The following is a 15,048-nucleotide window of genomic DNA, read 5'->3' on the forward strand; positions in this document are numbered from 1 at the left end:
AGTGAAAGTAGACATAACTATTAGTTGGATAAAATTAGTTGGATATAAACAAAGTTATCAATCACTTACTGTCTGGCCATCTTCCTGAAGATGACCCCTTTGGGAACCCACTTGAAGACAGCCCAATTTGATTGCCCAAAGAAAGCATAAAAGCAACCTCTCAAAGGCATCTGAAGAAAGAAACCTCAAGAGCTCAAATTCCACAACTGTTTAAAGTCATTGATAACCACAGGCATCGGACACTGAAAATGTTTAGCCTTTCTAGTGTTTAAATTTTTAGCCTCACCCTTTCACTGCTATCTAATAATCTGTGAGAAATCACATACCTAAGAGGGGAACCAGGACCGTACACCTTCTGGAGTAAGTCACTGTTAATACTGACTTGTTACAAACAATACAGAGGAATCATTTTTAAAATTCAGTTTAATGTTATTTAAACATTGTCTGGGCTAAAGATTAGGCTTTATTAATTTATGTGCACAAGTTTTAGTTCAGAACTCCCAGGATATTGAGTCCAACCAAACACTACAGAGACACAGGGCAAAAACTCATTCATAGTAAGCAACTATATCTTCTGCTACTCAATTATTCCTGTATTTCACTTCCAATTCAGCTTCAAATTTAAAATAGTTCTATGCAGGTTTGCAGGCATTTGCTGTTTTAACATCCTGAGCTAATTAACAAATAGCTCTTCAGAACGTCTGCCGGACATGGTAAAGGAACATACAGATTAATTTAAATATCAGTAAGTTTCAAAAAGCAGCTAGTAATTGAGAGGTAGTGGCAGTAACTCTAGTGCCAGCTAAAACAAACTATTCACAAACAGCCCCGGTTTAAGTACACAAAAACCTCAGCACTTAACAATAAGGGCCAAAACTCCACTTATCATACAGCTCTGTTCCACAAGAAAGTGCATGCCCACTTCAGGTTAGGAGAGGAGACTGCGACTACTAAATCGAGGTGGTGGAGCAATGAATGGCATCATGTCAATTAACACAGGATGGAGAACGCTCGCAAGTCACCTGCTATCACAGTGTACAAACTCACCATAAGCACCAAGCAGTATTAAGTCAACTGCAACCCCAGCTTAGGGGTCCTGTAAAAGGAAGGTTTCAGCCATTTGCAGAAGCTCTGGCATAGATCTGTTGTACAGGTACTAATTTAAAGCCACATTTTTACTGTAATCAGGCAAGATAGTTTCAGTAACGGCCCTAATGCAGAGACTGCTGGTCCACAGAGCAAACAACAAAAGCAGCAGTTACATGGAACAGATTAAAATCTAGAGCAGAAGTGTGCTATTTTAAGCCTGCCTGTCCAACTCTTCAATAACTCTGTTTTAGTTATGGAACAGATGTGCAATTTATGCTTCACAACCAGCTCTCACATGGAAGTGCGGTAGTAAGGTGAAAATGCATCACTTCCCTAGAGATGAAAGGGTTAGAAAGGCTACACAGTGTATGTATTAATCTTCATACTTGTAGCTTCTGAAAAAGGCTAATCAGAAGACACCCTTACAAAAAAAAAAATGTAGCTACAGCTTTCGTAGACTAGCACTACCAGGTCTCTTAGTCATACAAAATAGTAGACTTTACTGACATCAGATGTTTTAAGAGCAAAACAAACGTGGTGGTGAGGTCTACCTGCACAAGGAAGACTGCTTAACCAAATGAGTTCAGGATAAATGAGTCCACTGACTGTACATCACTGCTAATCTATTCCATATCAACAGCAGCAGGCTCCCTCAGAGAAAGCATTTGTACACAGATGGGACTATGCTTAATCTGGGTAAAGGCATCACGAGGACTAGATAATTTAAAATAAGCATTTGAGCAAACTAAATATTCTCAACTTACTCTCAAGTTACAGAAGCATGTTCCAAAACAAAAAAGCAAATATATGTAAAAATGCACTACCACTCATAGAAGAGTGCAAAGTCTCAGGATTGCACCCGCAGATAGTATATGTTCACTCATCTTCCTTATAATATATCCAAACCCCAAGGTTCATGTCAAGAATAGCTTAGTTCCATTTCTAGATGCCCAGTCACTAACATTCAGGAATAGAGAGTGACTTCTCTAACCAGCAGTCACTGCTGTTCCTACAGAGGCTGGTATAGTTAACGCAAACTTTATTTACAAAAGACACTTAAATTAGTTACTTCATGCCATGTGTCCATACAGAATCAACAGTTCAAGGATTACATGGAGAAGAATTCACAAAATTAAAAGTGAAATCACTAAAGATCTTCTAAGAGTTAAGAACTAGGAAAAGATCTTAAAGACAATTTTACAAATAAAAAAACAAGTTATGAGAAACTAGTCTGAGCAAGAGGATGGTTGTTTACAGGTCTGTACACTAAAACTAATACACAGACAGCCTTCTATTGTCAAAGAGATGCTCACTGAGAAGCAGAGTATGTACAAATACTTGTGCCACAATGACTCAACCCCCCAAAATCCACTGTATTATACATAAACCAGTTTGTATACATTAGGCCTAAATGAGGCCATTTAACTATGAAGACTTCTAGTTTAGTAAACTAAAGCTGAAGACAGCCCAAGCAACAGTGATGCTGTCTCTCTCACATCTCTATTTGCGACTGCTTTTTATTCTCTCCAGTCTTTTTTTCAAGTCATCAATATTAGCTGCTGCAGAAGAGGGTGAAGCCAGGGTAGTTCCAATGCCAGAGGAATGAGTCTGATTGGAGTCCAGGTCCAGATGTTGGTACTGCTCCCGTGACTCACGGAGCTGGGAGAGCTTACTGTGAAGCATATCTGTAGAGGATGCAACTGTAGGGAGTGCTGGTTTAGAGAGCAAAGATGTCAGAGGTGGTCTGTCTTCCTGCTATAGGGGAGGAAAGTGAAGCATTAAGACAGATAATGGCAAAAGCCATGTAAGAAGTACAAACCTTAATCAATGGCTTTTTATCTTCACAGCAAACACCAAAAAACAGAGGAAAGGGAAGGAGCAATACAGCACAGGTGATCTGGAGTGATAAAGTCAGTTGCCATCAAAGTCAGAACCATGCAAAGCTAACTACTCAATTCCTGTCATTTAATTAGTTCATGTTTAGCTTAACGTCATTAGGGACCAAGGAACTAGTTTTTAAAGATCAAAAATTCACAGCAGACCAGCGTTGTGCTGAGATGGCCTGCTGCAGTCTTGAACAGCCTGAATTCTAACACCACAAGAGGAAAGTCCATGCCTATGTGCCAGTGAGTCTTCTGGAGGAACAAGAAGAGGAAACTTGGATTGATTAGTAAGATCTGCTCTGCCAAAGACTTCAAATGTCAATTCGCTGTTCTTTTGAATTGATATTTCCACCTGCGTTAACTTGTTACTATCATCTAGGAAACATTTCCCCTCCTCAGAGCTGTGAGCTGACATGCAAGTTTGTGTCAAAGGTTAAAACAGTGACATGCCTAAATGACTATTCCTAGAATGAACATTGCTTCTCATGTAGCTGAGTGCAAGCTTCAGTAATCAGCACTAGATTCCTAACACATAGATCACCAAACTGTTAGAAATTTTGGCCCACATGTTTCCAATACTAAGCTCATTCACCATTTCTGTGCCTCAGTATCCATACACCCAAAATACATAAAACTTCATTCAAAGTCTTCATTCAGCTTTTATGGTTGTTTCAGAGCAGAAAGATGTACAATTTCCACATCATACAACTCAGAGATCAATATATGTTAACCTTTAGAGAACAGTAGTTATTTGAACCTTTCTGAGACTCTACTACATGGCAAGGGAAGATACCAAACTATAAGGCTGTAGAAACAACTGCATATACACCAGTGCTGCAAAGAATGGACTGAAACATAAGCCTACTTGGCCAAGTAATGAGTTTAAAGCCATTTATACTAGGTGTGGTGACATGCAGTGAATAGCTAGGAAAGTATAATGAAAGATCACCAATTCTGATTAGAATATGCCTTTGGTACAGGAAAACCAATCATTTGAATTCTTAAAAAAAGTGCAAATGAAGTACGTCCCCTGGGGATTTACAAGTGTTGTCAAGTACCATACCTTTGCATTGTCAAGGCCACAACGTTGCCTGAGGATTTTTAATCTTTCCAAGTAAACTGAAGGCCCCACTTCCTCCCCATTTGTGTTTCCTATAGATGAAGATACAGTGTGGGTAGAAGCAGGAACACATGTTCCTTCCATCTGAGGAGAAATTCCTGGAGGATGAGGGGAAGCAGGGAGGAAAAAAAAAAACGATTGAAAACATCAAACAAGCATAACTGTCTTGGTCAGTTCCTTGACATAAGATGCAATGGATGAAGAATCAACCAACTTATAAACTACCAAGCTATTTGCATTTGCTAGTATAGGCATATCAACCCTTCCATTTCCTTGCAAGAGTGACAACCGAAAACCAAGAAAAGAAATTGAGATATTTAAGAAGTGGCAGCACAGCAGCTCCAGAAGTAGTGCGGAGGCTGACAGCTGAAGACAGTGTGGGGAGAGGAAGATGCTGATGTGGATCAGCAGTAACCATGATGTCCAACAGAGAGAACTCAGCAATTGGCAGGATGGGAAATATTTGGGGTCTTCTGTCTTTTTCTAAGTTTAGTAGTATTTCTGGGCAGACTTCACCACTGATTCTAACCCCTCTTTACCTCTTGTTCAGGTAACTTAAAGCTGCTGCTTCTTCCAGTTCAATCTGGAATAGTGATTTCTATCATTTTACCATTATCATTTTCAATCATTATCCTGATTTCTATCAAGGCATGTAGCAAGGTTTTTAAAGCTTCCCTACCAAAAGACTAGGAAAAGATTTTACATTATGAAAAAACCTTTCCATTCTGAAACTAATGGCAAGTTCTAAGACTTAGTGTGGACAGAGATTTGTTATCAGTTGTTTACTGCAAGGGTATTTAAAATAGGTAAAAGGAGAATTTAGGTTAAACATTTATACTTTAAGTCTAAATAAAGCACAGTTGCAAGATGGAACAATATCCTTTACTGTATCAAACTATTATAGTTAAGGAGAAAAAAAAGACAAAATTGGGGCACTTAAATTCTGTTTTGAAATCTCTAACTGTTGAACTAACATTTCTTGGTTGTACAGACTTTTAGGATGAAAGATATAATTTTCTGTCCTATCTAGTCAGACAGATTTAGGAGGTTCTGAAAGAAACTTACATCATTTTCCTTAAGTAATTTACAATACAGGGATAGGAGAAGGAACAGTAGTAGGAGAAAAGGCTAAAGTTTCACAGGACACTGTGCAATGTGAAAGATATTAAAGTTAAAGCTAGTTTTGCCAGCCTGGGTATCAGTTTTTACTGTCAGCTAATAATTTGCTACATTCCCTCCCTAATATTGCATTAAATACTAATTTGTGCTTATCTGCAATGGAAAGACTCACTAACAAACTAAGTGTTTTATAGTAATTTATCTAATTAAAAAGCTGATTTACTGGAAAGGGGTCAAAGACCACTATAGAAACACTTCAAGTTATTTAAAATAAAGTTTTTAATTCCACAGTAAACACTATCAAAAAACCTCCTGTACCATTTTAGTAACCAAAAGGTAAAAGGAGAACCTGAAAGCTGCTGCTGTTATAAACTAGCTGTATACTTTGCAGAAACAATTCTTGATACCAGACACATGAAGCATCAGCTAATGTTCAACCCAGACTACAGGATATGAATTAGAACCACTTGTTTACCAAGCCTTTCAAATGTTTTCTACATTTAGCGTGACAATGGTTATAACCTCTTTTTTTATAAACAAAGACTGCATAATCCCTGCAAATGGTGCCTCATGAAGCAACACAGGTGCCAAGAACATACTTGACTCACTTTGGAAATCCATAAACCTCTGCAAATATTAGTTTCTACCAGGGGACATGTAACTGCTCTCCCTATATCTCTGCATCTCATAAATCAATCAGTTTTGCTATAATATGTACCTGTAGAAGCAGCAATACGTCCCTTCCCTTCCCGTTCTGTTTCTATCAGCCGAAGGCCTCTTTCCACATAGCTCTGGAAGAACTGAGAGGAGTTTTTCAGGAAGGGCTCAATGTCTGCATCAGAATATTTCTTTTTGTATTCATACAGCTCTGCCAGACCCTGGGAGGGAAGAGTTCCCGAGCATTACTACAACTGCTGCATACACCGTTCTAATGTCTCATGCCCTCTTCTTTGCGGGAAGGGAGCACTTACCTCCTTAGTGTTCTCCTTGGAGCCAATCTTCTTAAATATTTCTGCCAAAATATCGTTAACTTTGGCCTTCGAAGCCTTTTCCTCCTAAATAAATAAAAGGAGACTTCTAAAACAAAGCGAATAAACACAAAGGGTAGTTAAACAAATCCACAGTGCCCTCACACCTGCTAGCTGGATACAGAGCTTCCAAGATGAAGAAAACCTTGAAGCGTTAAGGGTTTACATAGCCACTGTTTACATAGAATGAGTAAGGACATCAAACTGTAGGACTCTTTCGAAGCCGCCAGTGTTTAAAACTTGTTTTTGGTATAGTTAACTTTTAAAATGCAGTATCAGGCAGCACAAAACCTATGCTGCACACCTGAATGTCCTGGAGAGCACTTCATCCTGGGATATGCACAGAATATTCAGGTAATAACAGAAACACACTGCAAGTTCCCAAAACAGCCATAAATAAAAGTGAAACTAAAAGAGTATTTCCAACAGTAGTTGCATGTTGGAAAGGCAATTGCTACTTCATATTCCACAACCACAAAATTAAGCTTGTTTCTTAAATAAATTGCCTTACATTCTCTCTCCCTACCCATAGATTTACATTACTTACTGTGCGAGAAGCTCCTTTTTCTGTATCCTTATCAGCTTTGCTTCCAGTCTGGTCCATGGAGTGTTTCATTACTCTACACAGGTGAGCCTCCAGCTCAGACTCATTTTTGTTGTCTATCATTGTTAAATGATCTAAGATCTAAAAGGAGAAAAAAGGGAATAAATTAAAAAAAAAAAAGAAAAAAATAAGGAAAAGCTTTAGAGACTGCATGAACATCCAATTCAAAAGTACATGACTAGTGACTGCTCTGACCTTAGGCCCTTTCAGCTTGCACAGGGTGTGAAGCAGAGTCTTCAGTGTCCTTATAGGAAACTCACTCTTACATTGCTTCAGTTTCTCTTTGGGAAAGACCTTCATGAAAATGTGGATATCCAGTAGAATCCGATCCAGATTGATGCTATTAATGGTTTCCGGAAGAAGACGCACCATCCTCCACAGACACTGGAACAAGAGGCTGACTTAAAGCAAGACAACTCAAGGGAGAAGCATTTAATTATATAAAGAGAGATTATACAAAACTATCATTGAGCCATTTCACTCTGCTACCACAGACATGCACCATGTCTGTCTGCTCAAGCTATATTTGCACTGGTACATACTTTCTCTTTTTAACTAGCTGTACTGTATCCAGATCCTTCTTTAGAGCTGATGCATAAAAGTAGTGCTGACTTCTCTACCAGTAACAGGAGACTGAATGCTTTGCGTGAAGAAGTTTCAGCAGATAATGCATATATGCTGTGTACACCCCTGCACAGCACAAGTTCTTTAGGTTTAACCTCATTAAGAGCACCTAACCTAAGTTGTCTTTAAATCATGCCAGTTACAAAAGGGCATTCTATTATAAAAAAAGATCATACCCATGCTTTAAACACAGACATTTGCATGTTTACTCTGCCTATTCTTAGAGATGACAAAATACAAGCCAGCTCCAGCCTGGGACTGTTTGAATCCATAGTACAGTGCTGTGCCTAAGTAAATAAGCCCAGCAGGTGACTGCGCACCTCTGTAGGGAGTTTGTATTGGTATACACAAGCTTCTGTAAACTACTAGCAGGCGTTAATCTCCCTCCTGGCATACACGACGTCACTATATGTAACATCCAATTATAAGATTGTAATTGTAAGAGTTATAAGAAATACTTCAAGTTATGGTCACCAATTTTTTTTTTTTAAATATATCTGTTTTTTCAGCTAAGTTGATTCAGATAAACCAAATAAGTTCAAAACCTCTACTACAGGCTCACCTTCATGACAAGTTCCGAAAACTTAGGAGAGCTGGCTGTTGCTAGCAGACTGTCTTGGAGCAAAACAAGCAGAGCACTGGAAGGAATAAATTTATAACAGTTACACAAGAAAAGTGCTACACAAAAAAAAAGATGCCAACTCCCCACAGAATATCACACCAGAGACTAGTGTTAGTCCAACAGTTTACGTCGTGTTGTGTAACAGCTCTTTCTTTCTTTCCAGCATGCTACAAGAGTTTAAGAGGCAGTCTGAACTACAAAGCATACAGAATCATACTAAGCTGGCTTGTTTAGCCTGCCTCTAACTGTGCAGATTGAGTGATTCTACAGGCATCATTCTTTGCTTATAGAATGACTAACAAACTCAGCCATTCAACGAACACACAAGAATAGGTGAAGAGAGGCAGTAATTGTGCAATTTTCATTATATACCTCAAGATGTTGGTCTGGTCAGACTTTTCCAGAACTTTCACTACCAAGAGGTTGACTGATCGGATGACCTGCTCACCCTCTTCAATGTCTTCAACCCGAGAATCCAGCATTAATGTAATAAGACCATGCATTAGGTCCTTCAGCACGCCAGTGGAGGCCTCTCGAGCCAGGCTCTCTATCTGAAATAGCTACAAATCGAAGACAATATTAGAAGTTTTCCCTGCATGCAATACTTTAATATAGGGATTTTTCTAGACTACACTGTCAAACCATTTGACATCCCCACCCACCCCCCCCCCCCCCCCGTCTCCCCCAACATTAAACAATAAAAATGCAACTAGGAAGAAAGTTATTTCTACTGAGTGACTTCTGAAAATACTTAGGCCACCAACTAAGCACTCAAAAGGTAAGGACTATTAAAACAGAACTTAATAAAAGTGTTAGAGTGGCTGTATTCTGTAGAAACAACAAACAGACCTTCTTCCCTCCCCCAGTTTCTCATTCCCCACTCCCTCTCAAAAAGGTGCATTGGCGAGCAGACAATTAGCAACAAACCTTCATACATAAGATTCGATAGTAAGCTAACCTAGCTTCAGGACAGACATTCCATTCCCCTGCAACTTCTGCACAGAAATTATTTGCTTTCCACCTTAACTTTTAGGTCAAAGCCTTACCGAGATCATGCTCCCAATAATACAGCTGTAAAGTTTGACTATCTCATCTTTGTCTAGCTTCTCATCTGCCATATGTGTATTGTAGATTAGCCGAAGCTGCATAAAGGTAGCTATTAGGAATTGGTCAATGTGGCCAGACATAGCTTCTGCTTTGTCTTCTTGTCTGAGAACTTCATCAATCTAAGATTTAAGAACAAAACACCCAAGTCAACATAATGCAAACAGTGTGAAACAACTATAATTTAAAAACTTTTATATAGGAAAGGTTTTGCCCTGGCCAATTCATTTGCCAAGGCACTTGTATTCTAAGCTTTCACCTGAAATCAGTAGCCTATTGCTAATCCCAATACAACCAATTATTTTAGAGAACTGCAATCCTATCCTGTACACAAGTGAAAACATGAAATGCTGCATTATGGATTCTGGAACTAACAGCTTTATGAAATCTTCTGGATAAAATACTTCTAAGTAGTTAAGTCATCCTAGAAACATGTAAAAGCTATGAGAGGCAAGACAATTCTTTTGCTGAGGATCTGTAAAACAATTTACATATAAAAGTTAAGTTTCACTGGCTTTTTCAAACTTATAGCACAGATACTTGACAAAAACAGATACGCTTTTTTTTTTCTTAGTGCTTTGTGTTAGGAGTCTATTCTACATCATCCAAGTGCGAATTTCTATTGCTAAAGCGAGTCAGATGGCCCCTGTGCACTTAGTTTTGTCAACAGGGAGATTCTGAGCAGAGTCCATGTCACCTGACATGATTGCTCCACCACAGTGCAACTCATCACCCTCGCAGAAAAACAGTTCAGTACAGTGTGATTAGTTGCTACCTTAATTCACTTACCTGTGCCAGAGCCTGGATGCTTGTATTTATATCACCACTGGCTACTTGGGAAATGACAAAGTTGATAGTAGAAGCTGTGTTACTGTGCATGTCATCAAAGTGTGGGGATACAGCACGGATTCTGAACAGTTGAAGAAAACAGGATTCATTACTCTTTGGAGAGAGCTCTAATTTACACTGAACTGCTATATTTCATTAACCATTTAGAGACAAGGGAAAAGGACTTCATTCTTCACAGAGAATACTCAAGGAAGGAATCATTCCTTTTAACATGTCTACTGCACTACTTTTAAAGACACTGACTGATGATGCACTTACAAACTCAAGAGACTTTTACTATAAAAACACACAAGCAGAAGTCAGGTTTTTCGTTAGAAATAACTGCTCTCCAGATTCCAGAAGAGTACAACAGACTGTCACTTTGACATCTCTCTTCAAATTAGCTGACACTACTTTCTTGTGTAAACAAGTCTGAATGTAGAAACTAGCACAGTCAATTCAGCTTCTCAAAATAGTTTTTAAGTAGCCCTACTGGTTTCACTTAGGAGTTAAGACTAGACTCACTTGGGCTCAGGAATCAAGACTGGCTCAAAGATGTCATCTAGTTTGTGCTGTACAAGTGCTGGCATCTCACATCTGACAGTACCATTGTCATTTTCAATTTCATCAAGATCCAGCTGAAATTCCCGTGGAACTGTATGCGTTGTCTCAGAGTGACTGCCCATGTTGCGATTTTGGCTATAGAAACCAGGAGAGAAATGTTTATTACATATACACAAGAGGCAAGTGTACTAGCACTAGCATCCACTGGTAGCCCTAAAGCTCTCATAACAGAATAGCGCAGATTTTGAAGTTCTGATTTTATTCAAGCCTCATAATAACCCCCTTTGCCTTTCCCCTAGCCATTAGTAAAACAAGCTTTTGTAGGCTAGAGGAGCAGCTGCTACTGACTTGCCTTCCTCGTTTCTCTTATAACCCACCACGAGACCCTCTGCATCTATGATAGGTATGCACTGGTTCATTGTGAGAGATATCTAGCACAGTTTAAAGTAGTATTAATGGAATACAGTGTTAGTGAGCAGGCTGTTTTTTGTTTTGTTTTTGTTTGGTTTTTTTTAAATGATGGATAGGATGCATACATACATAGCAACCTTGCAAACTCATCTGAACCTAGGACTCCTAGCATCCTACATGACTTGTACTGCATATCAGATTTTTCAAGGAAATGTTCTAATACGTAGTTCTCAACAGGGACTTTTATTCCAAGATAATGAGCAAGGGGGTACTGTTGCCCCAGGCTCTATAATCCACACATGCTCATCCAGTTCTGCACTGTATGTCTGCCCTAACAAGTTAAGAACAGGGTCCAATCAACACCAAGTTTAATGTAACACATAGGAAGGCCACCCAATATTTCTAACAGCTGCTTAACGTGGAAGGGCCATGTCTGCCTGCAGTTTGATCTATATATAGTCACCTTGGCAGAAACCTGTATTTTTGGTTTCTTTCTTTTCTTTAATTCAGACACCTGTAAATAACCTAGAATTTGCCATGGTAAACCTGTCACCCTCAGGAAGGGATGACTAGGGTAGAAATTGAAAGATACAAGAGCCTTGCTACCAAGGAGTTAGTGGGCAGTACTTACATCCTATAAGTGCGATACATAATTCTGTCCATGGAGAAGCAGTGAAAAAAGGCACAAGACCATTTAGAAAGATTTCAAGACAGACAAGACAAAAAAAGTTTCAGACATTTTGTTTTATATTATTTGGCCAATTTTCACAACATGCAAAGATGATGATACAAGAACTAAAATAACATTGCCAGACATGATATTAGCACATACACTATGCAGGCCACAGACCATAATTTATCATTACATACTTGAGTTTGGAGGACATGTCCTCAGCTGGTCCTTTCCGCAGCATGCTAGCATTAGCACTGATGTTTTGAGTACGCTGAGGTTTTTCCTCTGCCTGCCTCACTGGAGCAGCAGATGGTCTCTTGGCTGACCGTTTTATTCTTTCCTCCAGCATGCTCATGTCTTTCTCAGAAAGCTATAACACACAACGCTTTCACTCAATTTGAGTTGTATGGATTTTAGAAATCTTGGTCACCTACAGGAGGTATGCCACTTATTATTGAGGACTGAAGTTCTCCAATACCAAGGGTATGAACTGTCAATACTACCATCCATCAGCAATCCAATAGGGCCACTCTGGTCTGCCAGGTGCTACTTCAGGAGCTAATTAACCCACACTGACAAGCTGTAATACTGAATACAGCTATTTCTAGCCCACATAATATCCAAGAAACAAGCCAGCTTGAACTCAAACTATGGTACTACCATGTGTTTCTAATTGTTGCTTGTGTTGCTGCAAAAAACCAACCAAACAAAAAATCCTCACCCACCTTCCTACAGCCCCTATTAGGAACCCAGGCAATGCTTTAACACTATGGACCCTACCACAGAAGCCAGAGTCCTTCTAACAGTTGACCCGTTCAATGTACTCTTAATTCACCCTGAACAGAAGGTAAGCCAACTGAACACTCCAACTCATGCAGTGAAAAGAATCATATTTATCTGCTTACCTACAGGACCAAAGGTTACCAATGACTACATTTGAACAAAAGTAGCCATGACAATTTTGTGGGAAGTACTCTCCAGCATGCCTATGATTTGGAAACCTTCCTGAAAAGCCATACATTTGGGGACTAGATGGACCATACTGAAACTCAAAAAGCCATGGTCAGAAGGGGTTGAATTATTCAAGGTGCTACAGTTCTTTTCTTAACCTTTAAAAATTCAAAAGCAAATGGACTATGCAACTCAGAGGGCAGCAGATTGCACTCTGAACAATAGTTAAAATAAGATGGGAATCTAAAATGTTAATGAAAATGCAACACTAATTTTCATGGAAATGGTTACCAGAGAAAATAAGTCACATGAAATTTCAACATTTCAGGAAATTGGAAAAAAAAAAAAGGGGGCGGGGGGGAAGGCAGCCTTGCTTTCCTGTTCATCATACTCCATAAAACATCCATCCAATAGCTTGTACGCACTATGGCATATAACAGAACACAAAAAATTTGTACAGGCATTAACATATCTATCATATTGTAATCAGTTTAAGTGCTGCTATAAACATTACCAGGACCACAAAAATCAGAGAACAGAACAGGAAAAAATGGTCTAACCTTGATTCAGGTTAAAATTCAGTACACTTAATCTGTTATGCACAGTAATTGCAGACAACCCAGTGACCTTGCTTTCCACTGCTGGAGACTGAAAAGTGAGTTTTGCCACCTTTAACTTTCACTGCACTTTAGATGAAATGGCTAAGTATGATTTCCAGAGAACAAAACAGCAGCAATACAAAGCAACACAGTACTGACACAGACCTTAAGCACTGGAGCACAGCAAGATAAAGCAAACTAAACTTACCAGACTTCAACTACAAAGCAGTTAGTGGAAACAGGCATAAAAAAAAAAGCTGAGTACTTGATGAAGCCCCAACAACTAGCCTTTTTTGACCAAGTTATCCAAATACAATTCTAAAGCACAAGTGTTACCTATACAGTTGACTATAAAGCAAGTTACTCTTTATAAACAATTTAATTCCCATGAAAGTCAGTGTTTTGCTCATTTTTTTCCAATTTAGTTTTTCATTTATGAACACCCAGGTTATATATCCCACAATGAGGAATTAACTAACAATTAACTTTTAGTGGAGCTATGGTGTTGCAAGTTATTTTCAACGTTACAAAATGCTCTTGACGCCAACAGCAAGACATACCACAATCACAAGCAAAACAGTGCTAAACCCTACAAAAGCATAAGGATTTGAAAAAATAAGTTAAAAAAAAAATCTTATTTCCAGTTACACTCACATTTCCAATCAGCTTGAACACTTGGTCACCATGAACATTATAGACAGTCACAATGGTGTTCAGTGCAGCATTGCGCACAGTGTTGTCCCTATCACCAATATGAGTTGCCATCTCTTTCAAGGCTTTCCCTGGAGTTGGCTGGCATACATTCATGCCGTATGATTCAACCAGACATCCAAGCTCTTCCAGGCATTCTAAAAGGAAGAAAATTACACGTGCACATTCAAGTTTAAAGCTGCTGGGAAGAGAGCCCTCCCAATTTCTGTGTTGCTCACACAACTTGAACATTCACTGTATAGAAGTGTCAATCATGGTGCTGATGATAGATATACTCCAGGTGATTTATGGGATGAATAGTAAACTAATGGTTCAGACTACTTCACACAGATAGTATCTAAAAAGCTGTCAGTCATTCCTATACCCTTCAAATATTTCCCATTACCATATATGAGCAATGTTACAGTTAATGTCACATCTAGGTGGTTTAGACAATTGTGAGCTTGCAATGCTATATATCATGTATATAGTTTAACTTCCTGGTTATATCAGGATAAGACATTTTCAAGGTGACTAGGGAATTGTTTGAACTACAAACACCGTACCACAAATCATTTCTATAATAAAGTTGAAACAGATGTACAACGTAGAGACATTTCTTTCCAAAGTCTTAATCAGATTAACAGATTCCCTTAGTCACTTGGACAATAGTACTGTCACTGTTCTCCCCAGTATGTTTCACTAAGACAACAAGCCCAATCAAGGGAGACTCAATCCTAATGCTGAGAATAATTTAACAGAATGCTCATCTTTGGAAGGTACAAAGAAACCAAAAATAAAAAGCAAGACGATACTACTTTAAAATCCAATCCTTTAAACAATTACAAGCATTTGCATAAAATTCTACAAAGAGGCAAATGTCATATTCCACCAAACATTATTATGTTGGGTTTTTCAAGATGCAAAACAAAGCAATTTCAAGTACTTTGCAATTGCCCAGTTCATCATGCTATTTCCCACCTGCACGCTGTTTTGAGTTTTTGGATTTTGTCCCCTCCATGATGAAAGTGAACATCTTGCTGGCTGGATAGATGAGACACATCCTGTTCAGAATAGCACGTACATCCTTGCGGATGACATCTTTCGGTTCTCCTACCTAGGGGAAAAGTAAAAAAAAA

General features: G+C 38.8%; 1 protein-coding gene and 1 non-coding gene across 5 annotated transcripts in view; both read right to left on the reverse strand.

Annotated features, from left to right (window-relative positions):
- Positions 1-2,530: 2,530 nt before the first annotated feature.
- Positions 2,531-15,048, reverse strand: part of CKAP5 (cytoskeleton associated protein 5) — a 52,635-nt gene continuing 40,117 nt past the window's right edge. For 3 of the 4 annotated variants that reach the window (XM_075030788.1, XM_075030785.1, XM_075030786.1), the window contains 14 exons: positions 14,891-15,026; positions 13,874-14,067; positions 11,867-12,039; positions 10,547-10,720; positions 9,983-10,103; positions 9,136-9,315; positions 8,462-8,649; positions 8,030-8,105; positions 7,039-7,227; positions 6,787-6,924; positions 6,183-6,266; positions 5,930-6,089; positions 4,036-4,190; positions 2,531-2,844 (listed from right to left, as the gene is read on the reverse strand). In XM_075030788.1, coding sequence (XP_074886889.1) covers positions 2,590-2,844; positions 4,036-4,190; positions 5,930-6,089; positions 6,183-6,266; positions 6,787-6,924; positions 7,039-7,227; positions 8,030-8,105; positions 8,462-8,649; positions 9,136-9,315; positions 9,983-10,103; positions 10,547-10,720; positions 11,867-12,039; positions 13,874-14,067; positions 14,891-15,026 — 2,223 coding nt within the window. In that variant the 3' untranslated portion in view covers positions 2,531-2,589. The remainder of the gene's footprint in view (positions 2,845-4,035; positions 4,191-5,929; positions 6,090-6,182; positions 6,267-6,786; positions 6,925-7,038; positions 7,228-8,029; positions 8,106-8,461; positions 8,650-9,135; positions 9,316-9,982; positions 10,104-10,546; positions 10,721-11,866; positions 12,040-13,873; positions 14,068-14,890; positions 15,027-15,048) is intronic. The other variant, XM_075030787.1, reaches the window with a different exon arrangement.
- Positions 9,823-9,933, reverse strand: LOC142032485 (small nucleolar RNA SNORD67). Its single transcript, XR_012650847.1, has one exon. It is a non-coding gene; the product is annotated as a small nucleolar RNA SNORD67 (small nucleolar RNA).

Source organism: Buteo buteo, chromosome 6, assembly GCF_964188355.1.
Source record: "Buteo buteo chromosome 6, bButBut1.hap1.1, whole genome shotgun sequence".
NCBI lineage: Eukaryota > Metazoa > Chordata > Aves > Accipitriformes > Accipitridae > Buteo > Buteo buteo.